This window comes from Theobroma cacao, chromosome 3 (assembly GCF_053813885.1).
Source record: "Theobroma cacao isolate CCN51 chromosome 3, ASM5381388v1, whole genome shotgun sequence".
NCBI lineage: Eukaryota > Viridiplantae > Streptophyta > Magnoliopsida > Malvales > Malvaceae > Theobroma > Theobroma cacao.
The window spans coordinates 33506078-33527081 of NC_142641.1; the positions used below are offsets into that span (position 1 = coordinate 33506078).

Consider the following 21004-nt stretch of genomic DNA (forward strand, 5'->3'; position numbering starts at 1 on the left):
AAAATTATTCAAATATGTATATATAATATTTGTACAATATCTTTAAGTAGCTTAAAGAAAATAATATATTGGTTAATATGTTTTTAGAAGTATTTCAAATTTTTGTTTCTTAATATTAAACCACCGACCAAAAAGCGCGTGTATATCAAGGTGTGTTGTAGAGAGGTGATGGACCACAATAACACATATTGGGAGCGAAACACGTGTACAATATGATGCGGCGCCACGAGGAAGGAACATTCTGCATTACACGACGGTTCAAAAATCAAAATTTAAGAAAAGCACATATATTTTGATCAATAAAACATACACCCAAAAAAGGAAAGAAGAATCTTAATAGATCTATAATTAATTAGTCATGGTATTAAGGGTTAAATGTTGGTTACTTGAAATATACACTTGTCGAATATATTAATAATATTTAACATTGACATAATATTTATATAATTTTTTAAATTATTTAAAAAATATAAAAAATTATTGTTTGTTATATTATGTTCAATTAAATACTTAAATTTTTATTTACAGTAATAAACTTTTATAATTAATTATTATTAATCAACAAATTATTTATTATTTTTATACTAATGTAGTGTTTATATGATACTAATTTTGATGATAAAAAATACCAAATATATATATCATCATTATATATTAACATATAACGTCATCATGTTTTATATAATAGATCAACATATCATATTAATTCCACATCAGTATTATGTGAGATAGAATGACATGACATTTTGAATAAATCAATCAATATTTATAAAGATTTATTTAACTTAAAATAAAAATATAGAGATTTGATTGAACGTAATAAAAAAATAAAAAATTATTTAAATTTTTTTTAATAATTTAGAGATCTTTTTCGATATTATGACTTTAATATTTAATAGGTTAATATAATTATTTTTGATAAATAAATTCATGAATTGTCTCTTGCAACATTTATTAAAGAATAGAAAAGAAAGAAAGGATGTTTAACTGTTTGTAGTTACTAAGAAAGAATATCTTTTGCATGCAGATTGCAGATGCAATGCAACTATATGTATACTTATATAACTAGAATTATTAATGTTATTATTAATGGATTAATAAAGGAAAGAAAGAGAAATGTTTACTTTAATATTTTTATTTAAATGGAAAAAACGGGGAAGGAGCGTGAGACGACAATCTCTTATGTGGCGAGTGACATTAAATTCTTCCAGATGAGACGAGGAGGTTCCGCTCATCAAACCAGCAGTTCAGGAAAAAGATTCTAGTAGTTTCTAGTGGCAACTTCCATTTGTTTCCAGACTTCTCTCTTTTGCTCAACAAAAGCCCATTTACTTCCTCCGTCCTCCCTCGCATCTTTCGTTCTCTCAACACACGAGAAAATCACATTACCGAAGATAATCTTCCCTCGCGTAAACAAGGAATAACAACAAGCAATTCTCTCGCGTAAAGAAGGAAAAACAAGAAGCAAAGCAAAGAGGCTCTTTCCCGTTTTCACCTGCAATTTTCGTTTCGACTTCGATCACTAGGTAAGAAAACAACCCTTCCGTGTTATGTTTATATAACTGTGTTTAAAAGTGTTTAATTCTATGAAAGAAGTTGTCTTTTCTCTCCTTCTTTTTCCTGGCTCATTTCTGTTGCTGTGAATCGAGTATGGAGCAAAGCGATTCTTTTTATTTTCTTTAATATTTCGGTTCTTTTTGTTTGATGTCAAAGAGTTGGCAACCGTAATGTTGGGTTTCCCTTCTTTTTTTTTTAAGTAATTTGAAATCAGTTTGCTCAAAAATTGCATTGCAAGCTGCTTCTTTGGTTAATTAAGGAACAAATGTTTGTTTCATAATTGATTGTTCATTGAAATTATATTACATTTTCAAAGTCTTCGATTCAGTTTTTCAATGTGAAAATATCATGCTCTCTTTGATCAGGTTATTTTCTGCCCTCTGCTTCATAGAGGCAAGGTTTTGTTTTATAATTAATGAATGGTTTTTTTGGAATGAGTTTCTTTTGGGATTGTTCTATAAGTAATACTTATGGATGTATGAATCGCGGATTTTTTGCAGACTTTATTATAACAATCAAGGACCATGAATCCTGATAAGTTTACCCACAAGACTAATGAGGCTCTTGCTGGGGCTCATGAGCTTGCAATGAGCAATGGCCATGCCCAATTCACTCCGCTCCACCTTGCTGCTACCTTAATATCTGATCCCAGTGGAGTCTACTATCAAGCAATTTCCAATACTGGAGGTGAAAGTGCTGCACAGGCTGCAGATAGAGTATTCAATCAGGCCTTGAAGAAGCTCCCATCACAGACTCCTCCCCCAGATGAAATTCCTGCAAGCACTTCTCTTATTAAGGGGATTCGTCGTGCCCAAGCTGCACAAAAGGCTCGTGGTGATACCCATCTGGCTGTTGATCAATTGATTTTAGGCCTTCTTGAGGATTCCCAAATTGCAGATTTGTTGAAAGAAGCTGGGGTTGCTCCAGCAAGAGTGAAATCAGAGGTTGAAAAGCTTAGAGGAAAGGAAGGGAAAAAGGTAGAGAGCGCTTCCGGGGACACTACTTTTCAAGCTCTCAAGACTTACGGGAGAGATCTTGTGGAGCAGGCTGGGAAGCTTGATCCAGTAATAGGCCGAGATGAGGAAATCAGAAGAGTTATTAGGATTCTCTCGAGGAGAACTAAGAACAACCCAGTACTTATTGGAGAGCCAGGTGTTGGTAAGACTGCTGTGGTCGAGGGTTTGGCTCAAAGAATTGTGAGAGGAGACGTTCCAAGCAATCTTGCCGATGTGAAAGTCATTGCGTTGGACATGGGTGCATTGATTGCTGGAGCAAAATACAGAGGAGAATTTGAGGAAAGGTTAAAGGCAGTCTTGAAAGAAGTGGAGGAAGCTGAGGGCAAAGTTATTCTCTTCATTGATGAAATCCACCTAGTACTTGGTGCTGGCCGAACTGAGGGCTCCATGGATGCAGCTAATCTCTTTAAGCCTATGCTTGCTAGAGGTCAGCTTCGCTGCATTGGTGCTACAACTCTTGAGGAATATAGGAAGTATGTGGAAAAGGATGCTGCATTTGAGAGAAGGTTCCAGCAAGTTTATGTGGCTGAGCCTAGTGTTGCTGATACAATAAGCATCCTTCGAGGGCTGAAAGAGAAATATGAGGGTCACCATGGTGTTAGGATTCAGGATCGTGCCCTGGTAGTGGCAGCACAGCTATCAAGTCGGTACATCACTGGTATGCCTTAGTTCTGCTTTGCAAATTCATTTAGCAAGTAAATTTTAATATTTATTTAAACATTGTTTGAATTTAGAAATTTTATTCTCTATGCTGAGGACTATTTGATATTCACTTGCACAAACTTTTCTATTTCTTCAGGTAGGCATCTGCCTGATAAGGCAATTGATTTAGTAGATGAAGCCTGTGCGAATGTGAGAGTCCAGCTTGATAGTCAGCCTGAAGAAATTGATAATCTTGAAAGAAAAAGAATGCAGTTAGAAGTTGAGCTCCATGCCTTGGAGAAGGAGAAGGACAAGGCTAGCAAAGCTCGACTTGTGGAAGTAAGTATGGGATCTCAAAGAAATGATGGCTTTGCCTAGTTTTCTCCCTTATATTGGATCTAACTTTTGTTTCTTCAATCTAGGTCCGGAAAGAGCTTGATGACTTGAGGGACAAGCTTCAGCCTCTAATGATGAAATATAGAAAGGAAAAAGAAAGGATCGATGAGATTCGACGACTAAAGCAGAAGAGAGAAGAGCTATTGTTTGCTTTGCAGGAGGCAGAGAGGAGATATGATTTGGCAAGAGCTGCTGATTTGCGATATGGAGCAATACAGGATGTGGAATCTGCAATAGCGCAGCTTGAAGGAACCACAGATGAAAACTTAATGTTAACAGAGACAGTTGGGCCAGAACACATTGCAGAGGTTGTAAGCCGCTGGACCGGCATTCCTGTTACAAGGCTTGGACAGAATGATAAGGAGAGGTTGATTGGACTTGCAGAGAGGCTGCATCGGAGGGTGGTGGGACAAGACCAAGCTGTTGCTGCTGTTGCAGAGGCTGTTTTGAGGTCAAGAGCTGGATTAGGAAGGCCTCAACAACCAACTGGCTCATTCCTTTTCTTGGGTCCAACTGGTGTTGGTAAGACAGAGCTTGCCAAGGCGCTAGCTGAACAACTCTTTGATGATGAGAATCTGCTGATAAGGATCGACATGTCTGAGTATATGGAGCAACATTCAGTTGCTCGACTTATTGGAGCACCACCTGGGTATGTGTTTCTCCTTGTACATTTAGCTGCATTTCTATTTTATGGGGTTGCATAATAGTAGCTTACATGCTCTCTTGTTCATGTTGCAGGTACGTTGGACATGAGGAAGGTGGCCAACTCACAGAGGCTGTGAGGCGGAGGCCATACAGTGTTGTACTATTTGATGAAGTGGAGAAGGCACATATCTCTGTCTTTAACACCCTCCTTCAAGTTTTGGATGATGGTAGGTTAACTGATGGCCAGGGCCGCACTGTTGACTTCAGAAATACAGTGATTATCATGACTTCAAATCTTGGAGCAGAGCATCTTCTCTCAGGACTTATGGGGAAATCTTCCATGCAAGTTGCTCGTGACCGAGTAATGCAAGAGGTACTTAAAAGGGCCTATTTCTCTTATACTAGAGCCCCTTGCCATATGATGTTTTTGTTTTCTGCTGAACTTAGGATTTTGAAGCATTAATACTAATGTCTTTTGGTTTGCTTGACAGGTAAGGCGGCACTTTAGGCCAGAGTTGCTGAACAGGCTTGATGAGATTGTCGTTTTTGATCCTCTCTCACATGATCAATTAAGGAAAGTTGCTAGATTGCAAATGAAGGAGGTTGCAAGCCGCCTTGCTGAGAGGGGTATTGCATTGGCCGTAACAGATTCAGCATTGGACTACGTATTAGCAGAGAGTTATGATCCAGTAAGTATTATCACATACTAGTCCGGATATATTTCTTTCTGACCCCTGTTTTTGCAGATTAATAACGATGTTTCCTTTTATCTGAATAGGTATATGGTGCAAGACCTATTAGGAGATGGCTTGAGAAGAGGGTTGTGACTGAGCTATCAAGGATGCTTGTGAGGGAGGAGATTGATGAGAACTCAACCGTTTACATCGATGCAGCTCCAGATGGAAGTGACTTGGTGTACCGGGTGGAGAAGAACGGAGGGCTAGTCAATGCAACCACTGGACAAAAGTCAGACGTATTGATCCAAATCCCGAGTGGGCAAACAAGAAGTGACGCTGCACAGGCTGTGAAGAAAATGAAGATCGAAGAGATAGATGATGAAGATGATGAAATGGACGTGTAAACTTAGAGCTTGGGTGTATCCTTGATGTTGAATGCTTGAATAGTTGAGGGTTGTTCTCAACCCTCTTTGCAATTTCGGCTTTTGTTAAATGTAAAAATTACAATGGGTTTGGTTTCGTTTACACTTAATATTTTGTAACAAAACGAATTTTTTTTCTTTCTACTAAATTGAATATGAGAGGAAAGCAATGTGTTTGCACTAGAATTAATTCCACTTCTCATTGCCCCTTCTTTTTTTTTTGGGGGGGGGGGGGGGGTGGGGGAGGGAGGGGTTTACTTCAAAAATACTGTCATAAAAGATATTTGTCAATTAATCTTTCAAATTTAATATTACTAATTCGATACAAAACTATTTTTGTCATTTAAGTGTTATAGAAGTTGCAATTATCATCCCACCCTTTCCCAAAGCAATAAAAACCGTCCTTTCTGGGTTCAGAGTTGTATCCTGAGCCTAGAAGCCACAGCATTATGACAAACCCTCCGTACAAAATTCTTCTCTTTTGGAGTCGCGACCATGTTCCTAATTCGTTTCCTGCATTACTCATTACCTTGTACTGGCTACCTATAGCCCACCTCCTCTGGAAATCTTTCTTGTCTTGGAGAATTCTGTATCCAGACTTAAAAGATTTTTGTTAAAAATTACTTGATAATTGTTACTGATATATGTCATTTTATAAAACAAAAAACATTTCTAAGCATATTCTCGCCTCAAAATGCATGTTTTTTCTTAAGTCATCATTTCTTAATTTAATATTTTAATGTATGAAACTAAATAACAGTAACCTTCAACAGACAAATGTTAAAAAGCGTTTATAGACGCTCATTACCATGATATTCATACAAAAAAATTCTTATAAACTTATGTATTGTTTGTTCTTTAATTTGATGAGAATAGTGCATTAAATGAAAAACATTTCTTAAAATAGAATATTAACTTAAATTAATAAATGTCCATAATCATCCGTTGATCGAATCCTATTAAAAAAATGATGAGCAAATAAATTAATAAATGCATTGTTTGAATATAAAAAAATGAAATAATAAATATTTGTCAAATTCATATTGAAATAAATAAATTTAAATATTTAAATTTATAATGTCATTGAATAGAATATAAATTAATTAAATTTAATTTGATAGTAATTAAAAGAAAATTTTGAAAATAATTAAGTCTCGAAACTAAATAATTTTTTTCTCATTATTTGATTGATATACAACGGAATATAATAGGATTTACTGCTAGGATTCGACCTCATGCTCAAACATGAAAATAATCAATAATTAAAAATAGTAACGCAGCGAAAAAATAAAATAATATTTAATAAAAAAAAGTCGAATCCTACAATATCAATGTTTGTGTTTTTCATGTAACTTTTAAATTAATAATGAACACTCATAAGTTTAAGAGTTACATACCTTACTATGGATATCGTAATTAAGAGCCAATTAAATCCAAATCTTTGCTTTTTCACTTTTAGGATTTGTCAAATCTTTAACCACCCAAGTGTTTGGCTTCTAAATAAGACATTCTCAAAGGTAGAATTTTTACTTGTGTTAGCAAGTATTGTTTCTAAAACAAAAGGACCAAAAATTCTTGCTGAATTTTATTTTTGTCAAACAAAGAAAACTATTTTTCTTTTCTTATTTTATGAAACAGCTGATAAGTGATTTTGAGGCTTCAAGTTCTAGTTTGCTAATATAATATATTTATATAGCCAAACTAATTTGTAACCCTAAATACAACAGTTGTATTTTAATTTAATTAAGTCTCTGAAAACTTAATTAATTTCTCACTTTACTTTGGTCTCTTTCAATTAAGTCTAATTTAATTAATTATCTTTATTTAATCTCAATCATGTCACTTAATGTGTGTAACCCATTAGGCTTCTAACATGTTGTCAATAAATATAAATCATAATCAAATATCAATTTGATAATTAATTTATATTTATAGATCATGAGCGGCATCTAACAATACATCATGACCACCCAAATGTTAGAGAGTCAATTAAAGAATTAGACAAAGCCCTTCAGTGATAAGCCTCTCAGTGCAATACGGTTCTTTCATCAAATATCCCAGATATGTCATTAAAAATGACTCAGTGTCTACTTATAACATTCCATATTAGTTCCCATAATTCATGACTAACCTTATGAATTTAGAAAACTAACTTTCCTCAAATTCATCATGCTTTGCCCAAAGACTTTATACAAGTTAATCAATAATTGAGAACAAGTGAGATACATCCCCTCATATCACTTGGGGTGATGAATCCTCTCTCAACCACCCATTCACCCTCGTATGCTTCATGACATACCCAAAAACACCCTATTTAGGCATCTGGTTGCTTCCAAACTCGTAGGAGTAAAATCAAAGTATGTCATTCACCATACAAGATGACCTGGTGTCTCAAGTCCAAGGAATAATTGCACGACTATCACATGAGAACATTTTCTTTAGACACTTGAGTGAAATACCAAATGGAGTTCTCATAGCGAGTCATGTTCAGTGAACTTATTCTTTAACAAGCATCTACACGTTATCCTCAAGTATCTCATATACTTCAATCTATGAGATCGATTGTGTCACAACCAGGTACTCCCCTCGAGCCCATGACAACCGCCGCGGTGTCCCGGTAGACACTCATTGCCCTAAATGTCAACCCAAAACCCCGCAAAGCTTTACTATAAGTTTTTCATTTCCCTTGTGGGCAACCATTGTCAAATATCGTGTTCTAAAAGATTTTAAACTGTTTCCAACTAAAAACAAATAAAATATTAATTTTCGTCTCATAGGGGTATTTTGGTCATTTTTCTCAAAAATTTCGAAACTGGTTAAAACGTAATATACAAGTACAAAACACATAATTCATATTCAAAATGAGTTTAAAAGTCTAAAATCTTTATTTAAAACGAAATTACAGTTATTTAAATATAATAAGAAAATAAAAGAAATATTAAGTAAAATATTCTATTTTCTTATAAAACAATATTTATACAATTATACGTGAATAATTTTTATAGCGTAAAAGTTAAATAAATTTATACATACTGAAATACAGTAAGCCAAAATATTTAATTTAATTTACAATAACAAGAGGGCCCCCGAATAAACAAAAGTAAAGAGGACTATGAACTTACGATTTGGAAAATGCAGATCCAACGGTAGTCCTCGATGAGATCAGCTATCTACAGCCTATACTGAACCTGAAATGGGTGGAAAGGAGAGTGGTGAGATTATAAAATCTCAATGAGTAAACAGACATCATCACAAATATCTAAAGTTGAGTACATGGAGACAATAAAGTAAATCATCGTAAACTGGGTCACAGCATTAGAATACATTTCATTTAAAATATGTAAAGAGGCTTATGAATTTCATAAAAACTAGGCTTGTGCCATAAATCCATTTTCAGGGACACCTTGGCCGAGGCATCCTACCGAGACCGCCAAGGCTATTAAAATCTACATTTCACATAAATCATGTTTTTGTTTTAAAAACATAGCCATTCCTTGGCGTTGGCTGAGTTCCCCCTCACGTGGTGGTTTGGCGTGAAATGAACCCTAAGCTTGACCCTAGGAGATACCCTACGCGCCTCTCCATTCGAGGTAAGAATATAATGGGGTTTACCGTGCCCCTCTAAAAGGCTGGTCCACAGAAACCCCCTACTGCAGTGATTAATTAATATATAATTCACCATACAATAAAACTCAATAACATGATATGGCAATTTTGTAATTCGCAGTCTTTCAAGGCAACCAAACAATTCGTATTTCAATACAATTGCCAACTAGCCAATCATGCCCGATTTATCATAAGCCAATCAATTTAAACAATCAAATTGCCACAATTAACAATCTCCGTGTACTCTATTTTTCAAAATCATTATTAATTTCAAAACAATTTATAATTTAATTTCATTGAAACACATTTATTTATAAAACATGAAAATTTACCTTTTTAAATTCCTTTTTCAATAGAATTCATGAAATCCCCTAAAAACCACCCTAGATAATTAAAATGACAGTAAGTTTACTCACAATGTCTAGAATGCAGACTTTCGACGCACTCTGTCTACTAGTCCTCGAATGCAATTTCCTTGCCTTTATCGGAGGACTCACCACCTTAACACAGTACAAAATCGAGAAATTCACTACAATGGTACTAAATTGAAATTAAACTAATTTAGACTATTAATGCATAATATGGAATGCAAAAATGCACTGATAACATCTAAACTCGGTATTGGCCTAATTCGTCTTATCACCCGATTAAATTACTAACGCGTCCAATTTAATCCCAAATTAATTTTTTCAGTTTATATACCTCAATTGCACCCAAATTGACTTAATGTCCCTCAGTGTGGTGCAAATTATCAGTCTCGATAGCAAATTACGAAAATACCCCTAGTGGGTAAAAATTCGTATTTTTGCTACGAAAATTCTCATTATTTTTCTAGGCTCATAATTCATCATTTCTTAACCAATTCTCCTAGAATAAAAATCAAACTCATCCTCACTCATACATGGTAAATTCGGCCATTAATGGTTGTGGGAGAAAAAAAATTCTTTTCTTGTTGATTTGTTTCTAAATATGCTAAACTAACTAAAAACACTAACATAACTTAAAATCAAATTAATCTAACAACTTTCTCTCTCCTACCCATTTTGATCAGCCATCAATTCATCATGAAAACATGTAATTTAAGCATGGAAAGTATGGAGAAATGCTCAAGGAAAATAGATTTCAAGCTTAAGTTGAAAAATCCTACCTTTTTCACTTGTTTTCCTTGATTTTCCACACTTTTTCTCTTGAAATTCCTCACCTAGGGTTTGTTCTTCCTCTCTTTCTCTCTCTTCCTTGCTTGGCCGAATATTTGGAGAGTAATGGGCTGATTTATGCTGATTTTAAGTTAAATATTAAATTATCCTAAGCTTGACACATGACATTTTCTTATTGGTCTATTTTTAAAATTTTAAAAATTTAAACATTTTATCTCCACCACATGATTAGTCAAAGGTCAAAAATGAGGATAAAGGAAGACCATGTGCTGAAAAAAATATCCTAGAGGTGGAAAATTACAATTTTGCCCCTAGAGTGGCAAAATTACCATTTTACCCCTATACTCCAAATTATACCGAAATTAAAATTTTTCACTTCTAAACCTCAAATCATACTCCAATAAGTCAAATTATACTCCAATAAGTCAAATGGGGCCAAATAAATCTTTTTTAAAATTTTCATTTTGTCCCTAGGTGGCAAATGATCATTTTGCTCCTAGATAGTGAAAATTTCGATTTGACTCCAAATTGATCCTCAAACTCCGAATTACCATTTTGAGTCATCCTTGGACTGTGACGCTCTTAATCTCACCTTAAAATTCCTATTTGATCTAGTTCAAGGATTAAATCAACTTTGTTGTACCTTTAGGTACAATACCGATTTTTGTAAATTTTTCGGGACTCTCCTAGTATGCAATCATGCTATCATCACATGTATGTCATGAATAGTATTTTATAAGGTCAGGCTTTACAGCACTACCCCCCTTAAAATAAAATTTTGACCTCAAAATTTCACTTACTGGATTCGAAGAAAAGATGTGGATATTGGTTTTTCATCTGGCCCTCGGCTTCCCATGTCATCTCCTCCATTTGAGCATTCTTCCATAATACTTTCACCATTGGAATGCTCTTGTTCCTTAACACTCGATCCTTTCGATCTAGAATATGTACAGGCTGCACCTCGAACTTCAAATCCTCATGCAACTCAATGGGAAGTGTCTCTAAAATGTGAGAGGGATCGGGAACATACTTTTTCAACATCGAGACATGGAAGACATTATGAATCCGTTCTAACTCTAGGGGTAATTCAAGTCTGTAAGCCACTGGCCCAATCCTTTCAATGATACGAAAGGGTCCAATGTATCTTGGATTGAGCTTTCCCTTATTCGCGAATCGAATCACACCTTTCATTATCCAATAAATACCACAAATTATCACAATAGTATAATCAAATAAGATTTAATACTTGGAATTTTCAAATTATTACCTTTCCAAGGAGAAACCTTAAGAAAAACTTTATCGTCTACTTCAAACTCCAAATCTTTCCTTCGTTTATCCGAATAATTCTTCTGCCTATCTTGAGCTGTCTTTAACAGCTCTCGGATAACCTTGACCTTATCATTTGTCAGATCAATCAATTCCACATTCACCAATTTCCTCTCACCTACTTCATCCCAACAGAACGGAGTTCGGCACTTCCTTCCATACAAAGCCTCGTATGGTGCCATCCCAATACTAGACTGAAAACTATTATTATAAGCGAACTCCACCAATGGCAAGTGTATGTCCCAACTCCCAATAAAGTCAATGACACAAGCCCGTAACATATCCTCCAAGGTCTGAATAGTTCTCTCAAATTGACCATCTGTATGTGGATGAAAGGTAGTACTAAATCTCAATTTAGTTCCAAAAGCTTCCTGAAATTTTGGCCAAAATTTAGAAGTAAACCGAGGGTCTCGATCTGACACAATAGAAATTGGAACTCCATGTAATCTCACAACCTCATCTATATAAAGTCTTGCCAGCCTCTCAATTGAATACGTGCTACGGATAGCCAAAAAATGGGCGAACTTAGTCAATCTATCCACAATCACCCAAATAGCATCCTTCCCACTTTGTGTCCGCGACAAACCCAATACAAAGTCCATAGTCACGTGTTCCCACTTCCATTCAGGAATCGATAAAGGCTGAAGAGTACCTGATGATTTTTGATGCTCCGCCTTGATCTGTTGACATGTGAGACATTTCGTTACAAACTTTGCTATGTCTCGTTTCATACCCGACCACCAATAACTTTCTTTAATAGTCCAATACATCTTGGTGCTTCCGGGATGTAAAGCATAGGCGGAAGAATGAGCTTCCTCCAAAATAGCTCGTCTCAACTTATCATCCTTAGGGACACAAATTCGGTCTCTAAGTATCAAAGTACCATCATCGCTGAGTCTAAACTCACTAGTTTCTCCATCTTGCAACTTTTGAACTTCTCGTTTCAACCAATCATCAAATTTCTGCAATTCTCTGATCTGATTCAACAATGAAGGTCTCACGATGAAACTAGCAAGTAGGGTTCCATCCTCACCATTATTCAACTGGATCCCTAGAGATTTCATATCAAGTAACATTGAAAAATAAGAACTCCGAAGTGTTGCTAACGACGATAGGATTTACGACTTAAGGCATCCGCTACCACATTTGCTTTTCCCGGATGATAATCAATCACTAAGTCATAATCCTTAATCCACTCCAACCATCGTCTCTGTCTCAAGTTAAGCTCTTTCTGGGTGAGCAAATACTTCAAACTCTTATGATCAGTAAAAATCCAGCAACGCTCACCATATAAATAATGTCTCCAAATCTTCAATGCGAAGACTACTGCTGCTAACTCCAAGTCATGAGTAGGGTAATTCGTCTCATGCTTTTTCAACTGCCAGGAAGCGTAAGCTATTACTTTCTCATCCTGCATCAATACACACCCTAATCCCAACTTAGATGCATCACTGTATACCACAAATTCTTTTCCACTAACAAAAAGTGTTAAAACGGGAGCGGAGGTTAACCAGTTCTTTAGCTCCTGAAATCGATTCTCACAAACATTATCCCACTCAAACTTAACTCCTTTACGAGTCAAACGAGTCAGAGGAGCTGCTATTAAAGAAAATCCTTGAACAAATCTTCGGTAATAACCGGCTAAGCTAAGGAAACTACGAATCTTAGTTACCGTTTTCGGTTGCTCCCATTGCAAGATTGCCTCGATCTTCTTGGGATCGACATAAATTTCAGCTTCAGACACCACATGTCCCAAGAAAACCACTTCCTTCAACCAGAATTCACATTTAGAGAACTTGGCATAAAGTTGCCTCTCGCCCAAAGTTTACAACACAATGCTCAAATGGACAACATGTTCATCATCATTCTTCGAATAAACTAGGATGTCATCTATGAATACTATCACAAACTTATCCAAGTATGGATGGAACACCCTGTTCATAAGATCCATAAAAACTATCGGGGCATTAGTCAAACCAAACGGCATCACCAGAAACTCATAATGCCCATAACGCGTCCTGAAGGCAGTCTTGGATACATCCGGCTCCTTAATCCTCAACTGATAGTACCTAGATCTCAAATCAATCTTAAAGAATACTATAGCACCTCGTAATTGATCAAAAAGATCATCTATCCGGGGTAAAGGGTATTTATTCTTGATGGTCACTCGGTTCAGCTGATGATAATCGATACACAATCGAAGAGTGCCATCCTTCTTATTTACAAATAGGACTGGTGCTCCCTAAGGAGAAATGCTAGGGCGAATGAAACTTTTATCCACCAAATCTTGCAACTGGACTTTCAGTTCCTTCAACTCTGCCGGAGCCATTCTATATGGAGGGATAGAAATAGGTGTGGTACTCGGAAGTAAATCAATAGGGAACTCAAGCTCTCGATCAGGAGGTAGTCTCGGTAAATCATCAAGAAATACATCAGGAAACTCACTTACTAATGGGACATCCTCTAACTTAGGTTCTCCTTTTGAAGTATCAATCACGTATGCCAAATAAGCCGGATACCCTTTTTGCACTAATTTCGAAGCTTTGATGGCCGAGATTACATAAGATGGTAATACTCGATGTTCCCCTACAAACACAATCTCTACTCCTTTGGAATTTCGAAGAACAACTTATTTTCGAAAACAATCCACATTCGCCCGATGTGCAGTTAACCAGTCCATACCCAATATTAAATCAAAATCCAAGATCTCTAGAGGAATTAAGTCACCCCTAAATTCTTCCTCACCTACCCTTACCCCACAGTCTCTATAACAAGTATTTCTAATCAATTGTTCTCCTAGAGAGGTATGCACTACAATTTCTCCCTCTAATGGTGACAGGTTTCTATCAGCAATTGATGCAAATGTCGTACTCACATAAGATCTATCTGAGCCAGAATCTATCAAAACATAAGCATCTTTATCAAATAAAGACATAATACCTGTCACTGCTCCAGGTCAGACCCGTGCCTCATCTTTCGTCACAACGAAAACTCTTGTCGAGGTACGAGTTTGTGGTCTCGAAGGTGGATGTGTCGGGGTACGAGTCTGTGGTCTCAAAGGTGGATGTGTCGGGGTATTACTCTCCACACCGGACCGTATGGCTACTCCCTGTCTCGGTGGTAACCCAAAAGAATCTCTCCTCTGCATATCAGTGCGAGCTGGTGGAGATGATGCAGCTACAGTGGCTCGTCCTAATAGTGGGCAATTACTCCTAATATGACCCGACTGACCACAATGAAAACATAATGCAAGCCCCCTACACAGCCCAACATGATAATTTCCATAATTTCTACATCTGTCAGAACCTTCGGAACTCTTCCTAGAACCAATCATAGCAAATTTGCTAAACCTCGAAGGTCTCTACTGTGATGGTGGAAATGGAGGTCGAGGAGATGTCACAAAAACAAAAGTAGTGCTCCATGAAGTCGCTGAGTCCTTGCCTCTTTTTACTGGTTGACTAGAAGACATACCAGGATTCCTCCGTTTTGCAAACTTAGTCCGAATCCTCCTATTCTCAGTTGCGAGCTTCTTAGCCTGTAAGCCATCTGTACCACTTCTTTATGTGGCTACCTACCAGTCACTGTCATCCGCTCTCTAATCTCATTACGGAGCCCTTCCTCGAAATAACTGGCCTGATCTTGTTCAAATTTCACCAAATCCGGCACATATAACATCAACTCGTTAAAACGAGTCTCGTACTCCTCTACAATTAGATTCTCCTATTTCAAACTCAGAAATTCTCTCTTCTTTTCTTTCTGATGAAAATAAGTGAAATACTGACCATCGAATTCCTTGAGAAAATCGGACCATGTTTGAGGAGTAGTGGAACGAGACTTCACCGAATTCCACCAATTACGAGCCCTCTTCTCTAATAATCTCGTAGCTACCATCAGCTTCATGTCGTCATCTAATCCCATATCAGAGAGAGTCTCTGAAACCTGATTAATCCAGTCCTTTTCCACAGTGGCATCCAACTCACCCGCGAAAGACACACAACCGAGCTGTCTAGCCTCCTTTAGCTTCTTGGAAATGGATACATCTTGTACCGGTGGTGGAACTAAAGGAGTAGCTGGAGGCACTATAAGTGGAACTTGACCAATTTGAGCTTGACCAGCCATTGTGGTAAAGAAAGCTGCCAATGCCTATGCTGCCTCAGTAGGCATGGCGGGAATACCAGTAGGTGGTTGAGGAGGCAAAGGATGTGGAGGACTATCGGCCTGCTCAACAGTAGGTGCTGCCCGAATGGTAGACGCAGTCGATTCTTCCCCTACTGCATCTAACTGATGACGTTAGGAACGACCTCTTTCCCTCCCAATCGATCTAGTGAAAGGTGGGCGTTAGCGTCGAGGAGGCATTATAATCTATAAAAGAATACGAGTAAGTTTAGGTAACCTTAGGCTCTATATGTAGATGCATGCATTCTATTCAACCTAACCTAACTTAATCCGGGGCCACACTGATACTGTAAATTTTTAAAACCACTTTAAAACCAAAAACTCTTATCTTTAAAACCAAAAGCTCTGATACCAATCGAATTGTCACGACCCAGTAATCCCCTCGAGCCCGTGACAACCGCCGCGGTGTCCCGATAGACACTCATTGCCTTGAATGTCAACCCGAAACCCCGCAAGGTTTTACTATCGTTTCTCATTTCCCTTGTGGGCAACCATTGTCAAATATCGTGTTCTAAAAGATTTTAAAATGTTTCTAACTAAAAACAAATAAAATATTAATTTTCGTCTCATAGGGGTATTTTGGTCATTTTTCTCAAAAATTTTGAAACTGGCTAAAACGTAATATACAAGTACAAAACACATAATTCATATTCAAAATGAGTTTAAAAGTCTAAAATCTTCATTTAAAACGAAATTACGATTATTTGAATATAATAAGAAAATAAAAGAAATATTAAGTAAAATATTCTATTTTCTTATAAAACAATTTTTATAAAGTTATACGTAAATAATTTTTATAGCGTAAAATTTAAATAAATTTATACATACTGAAATACAATAAGCCAAAATATTTAATTTAATTTACAATAACAAGAGGGCCCCCGAATAAACAAAAGTAAAGAGGACTGTGAACCTACGGTTTGGAAAATGCAGATCCAACGGTAGTCCTCGATGAGATCAGCTATCTACAGTCTATACTGAACCTGAAATGGGTGGAAAGGAGGGTGGTGAGATTATAAAATCCCAATGAGTAAACAAATATCATCATAAATATATAGAGTTGAGTACATGGAGACAATAAAGTAAATCATCGTAAACTGGGTCACAGCATTAGAATACATTTCATTTAAAATATGTAAAGAGGCTTATGAATTTCATAAAAACTAGGCTTGTGCCATAAATCCATTTTCAGGGACACCTTGGCCGAGGCATCCTACCGAGACCGCCAAGGCTATTAAAATTCATATTTCACATAAATCATGTTTTTGTTTTAAAAACATAGCCATTCCTTGGTGTTGGCTGAGTTCCCCCTCACGTGGTGGTTTGGCGTGAAGTGAACCCTAAGCTTTACCCCAAGAGATACCCTACGCGCCTCTCCGTTCGAGGTAAGAATATAATGGGGTTTACCGTGCCCTTCTAAAAGGCTGGTCCACAAAAACCCTTTACTGCAGTGATTAATTAATATATAATCCACCATACAATAAAACTCAATAACATGATATGGCAATTTTGTAATTCGCAGTCTTTCAAGGCAACCAAACAATTCGTATTTCAATACAATTGCCAACTAACCAATCATGCTCGATTTATCATAAGGCAATCAATTTAAACAATCAAATTGCCACAATTAACAGTCTCCGTGTACTCTATTTTTCAAAATCATTATTAATTTCAAAACAATTTATAATTTAATTTTATTGAAACACATTTATTCATAAAACATGAAAATTTACCTTTTTAAATTCCTTTTTCCATAGAATTCATGAAATCCCCTAAAAATCACCCTAGATAATTAAAATGACAGTAAGTTTACTCACAATGTCTAGAATGCAGACTTTCGATGCACTCTGTCTACCGGTCATCAGATGCAATTTCCTTGCCTTTATCGGAGGACTCACCACCTTAACACAGTACAAAATCGAGAAATTTACTACATTGGTACTAAATTAAAATTAAACTAATTTAGACTATTAATGCATAATATGGAATGCAAAATTGCACTAGTAACTGTCTAAACTCGATATTGACCTAATTCGTCTTATCATCCGATTAAATTACTAACGTGTCCAATTTAATCCCAAATTAATTTTTTTCAGTTACTATACCTCAATTGCACCCAAATTGACTTAATGTCCCTTAGTGTGGTGCAAATTATCAGTCTCGGTAGCAAATTACAAAAATACCCATAGTGGGTAAAAATTCGTATTTTTGCTCCGAAAATTCCCATTATTTTTCTAGGCTCATAATTCATCATTTCTTAACCAATTCTCTTATAATAAAAATCAAACTCATCCTCACTCATACATGGTAAATTCGGCCATTAATGGTTGTGGGAGAAAATAAATTCTTTTCTTGTTGTTTTGTTTCTAATATGCTAAACTAACTAAAAACACTAACATAACTTAAAATCAAATTAATCTAACAACTTTCTCTCTCCTAACTCATTTTGATCAGCCATCAATTCATCATGAAAACATGTAATTTAAGCATGAAAAATATGGAGAAATGCTCAAGGAAAATAGATTTCAAGCTTAAGTTGAAAAATCCTACCTTTTTCACTTGTTTTCCTTGATTTTCCACACTTTTTCTCTTGAAATTCCTCACCTAGGGTTTGTTCTTCCTCTCTTTCTCTCTCTTCCTTGCTTGGCCGAATATTTGGAGAGTAATGGGCTGATATTATGCTGATTTTTAAGTTAAATATTAAATTATCCTAAGCTTGACACATGGCATTTTCTTATTGGTCCATTTTTAAAATTTTAAAAATTTAAACATTTTATCTCCACCACATGATTAGTCAAAGGTCAAAAATGAGGATAAAGGAAGACCATGTGCTGGAAAAAATATCCTAGAGGTGGAAAATTACAATTTTGCCCCTAGAGTGGCAAAATTACCATTTTACCCCTATACTCTAAATTATACCGAAATTAAAATTTTTCACTTTTAAACCTCAAATCATACTCCAATAAGTCAAATTATACTCCAATAAGTCAAATGGGGCCAAATAAATCTTTTCTAAAATTTTCATTTTGTCCTTAGGTGGCAAATGACCATTTTGCCCCTAGATAGTGAAAATTCCGATTTGACTCCAAATTGATACTCAAACTCCGAATTACCATTTTGAGTCATCCTTGGACTGTGACGCTCTTAATCTCACCTTAAAATTCCTATTTGATCTAGTTCGAGGATTAAATCAACTTTGTTGTACCTCTAGGTACAATATTGACTTTTGTAAATTTTTCGAGACTCTCCTAGCATGCAATCATGCTATCATCACATGTATGTCATGAATAGTATTTTATAAGGTCGGGCTTTACAGATTGCTTACTTCTCAAGGAAAGAGGCTTAACATGTACCAGTCTTTGAGCATTGTTAATGCCCTGTCTTGACAATATAATGACTAGGAACAATTTTAGGAACATGGCTTTGATGCATAGTGATCTCATAATTGTAACAACTTTACAATTCTCTTGCAAGGCCTTTATGTTCCATGGGCTTCATCCAATTAGTACTTAATAACTCCTTATTATTGCACTAAGATGAAGGAAAATCTCTATCACACATAATTATGCGATTAAATATACATTAAATGATAATATATATATATATATATATATATATATATATATATATATATATATATTTCTTGACCAATCCAATTGGCTCAAGGGTATATACCAACATTTACCATCTTATTATGTTTGATTGATTGGAAGAAATATAAAAAGAGCAAGTTTAAGATATCATTGGATAAAAATTAATTACTATAACCTTTAATTCTAGGTGGAAATTTGAAAAAGTGTAAGTAGGTGAGAATTGAGATGATGTGTGCAAATGGTATGCTCTATACTGAACTCCTTAAGGAGTAGTTAGTGTGAGAATTTCATCTGGAGAGTTTTATTTAAAGAAATTAAAATTAATTTCTCAAAACCATTAACGAGATTCATGAGAAAAGGAAGAGCTACTTCATTTCATTTTCATATCAAATTGATATTTGATTGTTACAAAACATGAAAAGGGCATTATAATAATGGCAACTCATTCCATGTATCAAAGGCTTGGGCACTTGCCTTATTCAAGATGCCATACCACTAGGTGCAGCTCAATAAGCTCAAAAATTTAAAACGAAATATTCAAATGAGTTCTTTTTTTTATTGAAATTAAAAATTATTAAAATTTTATACTTTTAGCTTTTTGAAATGCAAAATTTTTAATTAAACTTTTATAATTTATTCTTCTAATATTTCTTTTTCAATTGATAAATATAACCCATTCATTTCATCTTTCTTGAGGTACTGTTGATTTTAAATAAAATTTTATTAATTTTAATTTTGAAAAACTTCTTTTTCTTGAAGAAAGACTTATTAAAATTATTAACTCTATTTTAAAAGCAATATATGTATTTGGAAAAGAATTGAGCCTTCTATATGATTAAGTATGTCAATTGGATTGTTTTATTCCATTTGTATAATTTCTTTTAAAAATATCTTGAAATTCATCTTTAGGAAAAATCTAAATCATTAAATTTAATTGGACCTTTCTCTGCTAATAAATCTCTTAAATTTGTATCAATATTTGTCCATTGATTTGGATCATAAATATCTTTAGGAGCGCAGTCATTTAAATTAATTGGTTGATCCTCTTCATCATAATTTCTATGATCATTTTGAATCTCTTCATGATTTCTATGATAATTTTGAATCTCATCATTAACTTCTTGTTCTAGTATTTCATCATCATCATCTAACTTTCTAAGATTATTAACTTGTTTGTTTAAAGGACATTCATTAATAATTTCTAATTCATTATTTTTATTACTTGTAAAAAATTTATCAAGTACTCCTTTTTGAGATTGTATTAAACTTTCAATTCTTCATTTTTTTAAAGCTTTGAATAACCAGATTCATATTTTCGATTTGACATATTCAAATATTTATTATGAGGTAGAAAAATATTTAGCTATTATAATTATCTTATATTTTTAAATGGCTAATATAAAATGAACGATCAAAATTTCTCATTCAAATAAATCAACTATCACATAAAATAAAGATAATATAATAATATATTATAAACTTTAAATTAAAGTAACAGAGTCTGTAAAGATTAGAACAATAGTACTTAATTGTTGAATGCTTATTGTAAATCACAAATGAGGCTCACGGCTTTATGAAGATAATAACATAACAGACTTTCTGTGTATTCTTTGGAGGAAAATCGAAATTAAAGGAAAAAAAAGCAAATGAGAAATAAAGAATTCAAATATAGATATTATACATTGAAAAAAAATAATTGGTTTTATATATAGGAAAAAAATAGCTGTTAGAAATCATTAGATACATTGATTGGAGATTGGAGAAATAAGTGAGAAAAATATAGCTGTTAGA

General features: G+C 35.0%; 1 protein-coding gene and 1 long non-coding RNA gene across 2 annotated transcripts in view; both read left to right on the forward strand.

Annotated features, from left to right (window-relative positions):
- LOC148763747 (uncharacterized) overlaps positions 1-21004 on the forward strand; it is a 58299-nt gene that overhangs the window by 25565 nt on the left and 11730 nt on the right. The window lies entirely within an intron of this gene.
- On the forward strand, positions 1352-5541 carry HSP101 (heat shock protein 101). Its single transcript, XM_007037482.3, has 7 exons — positions 1352-1526; positions 2058-3231; positions 3373-3554; positions 3638-4260; positions 4350-4629; positions 4748-4945; positions 5035-5541. Exons 2-7 carry the CDS (start codon positions 2082-2084, stop codon positions 5335-5337), a joined length of 2736 nt encoding a protein of 911 aa, XP_007037544.2. The 5' UTR covers positions 1352-1526; positions 2058-2081; the 3' UTR covers positions 5338-5541.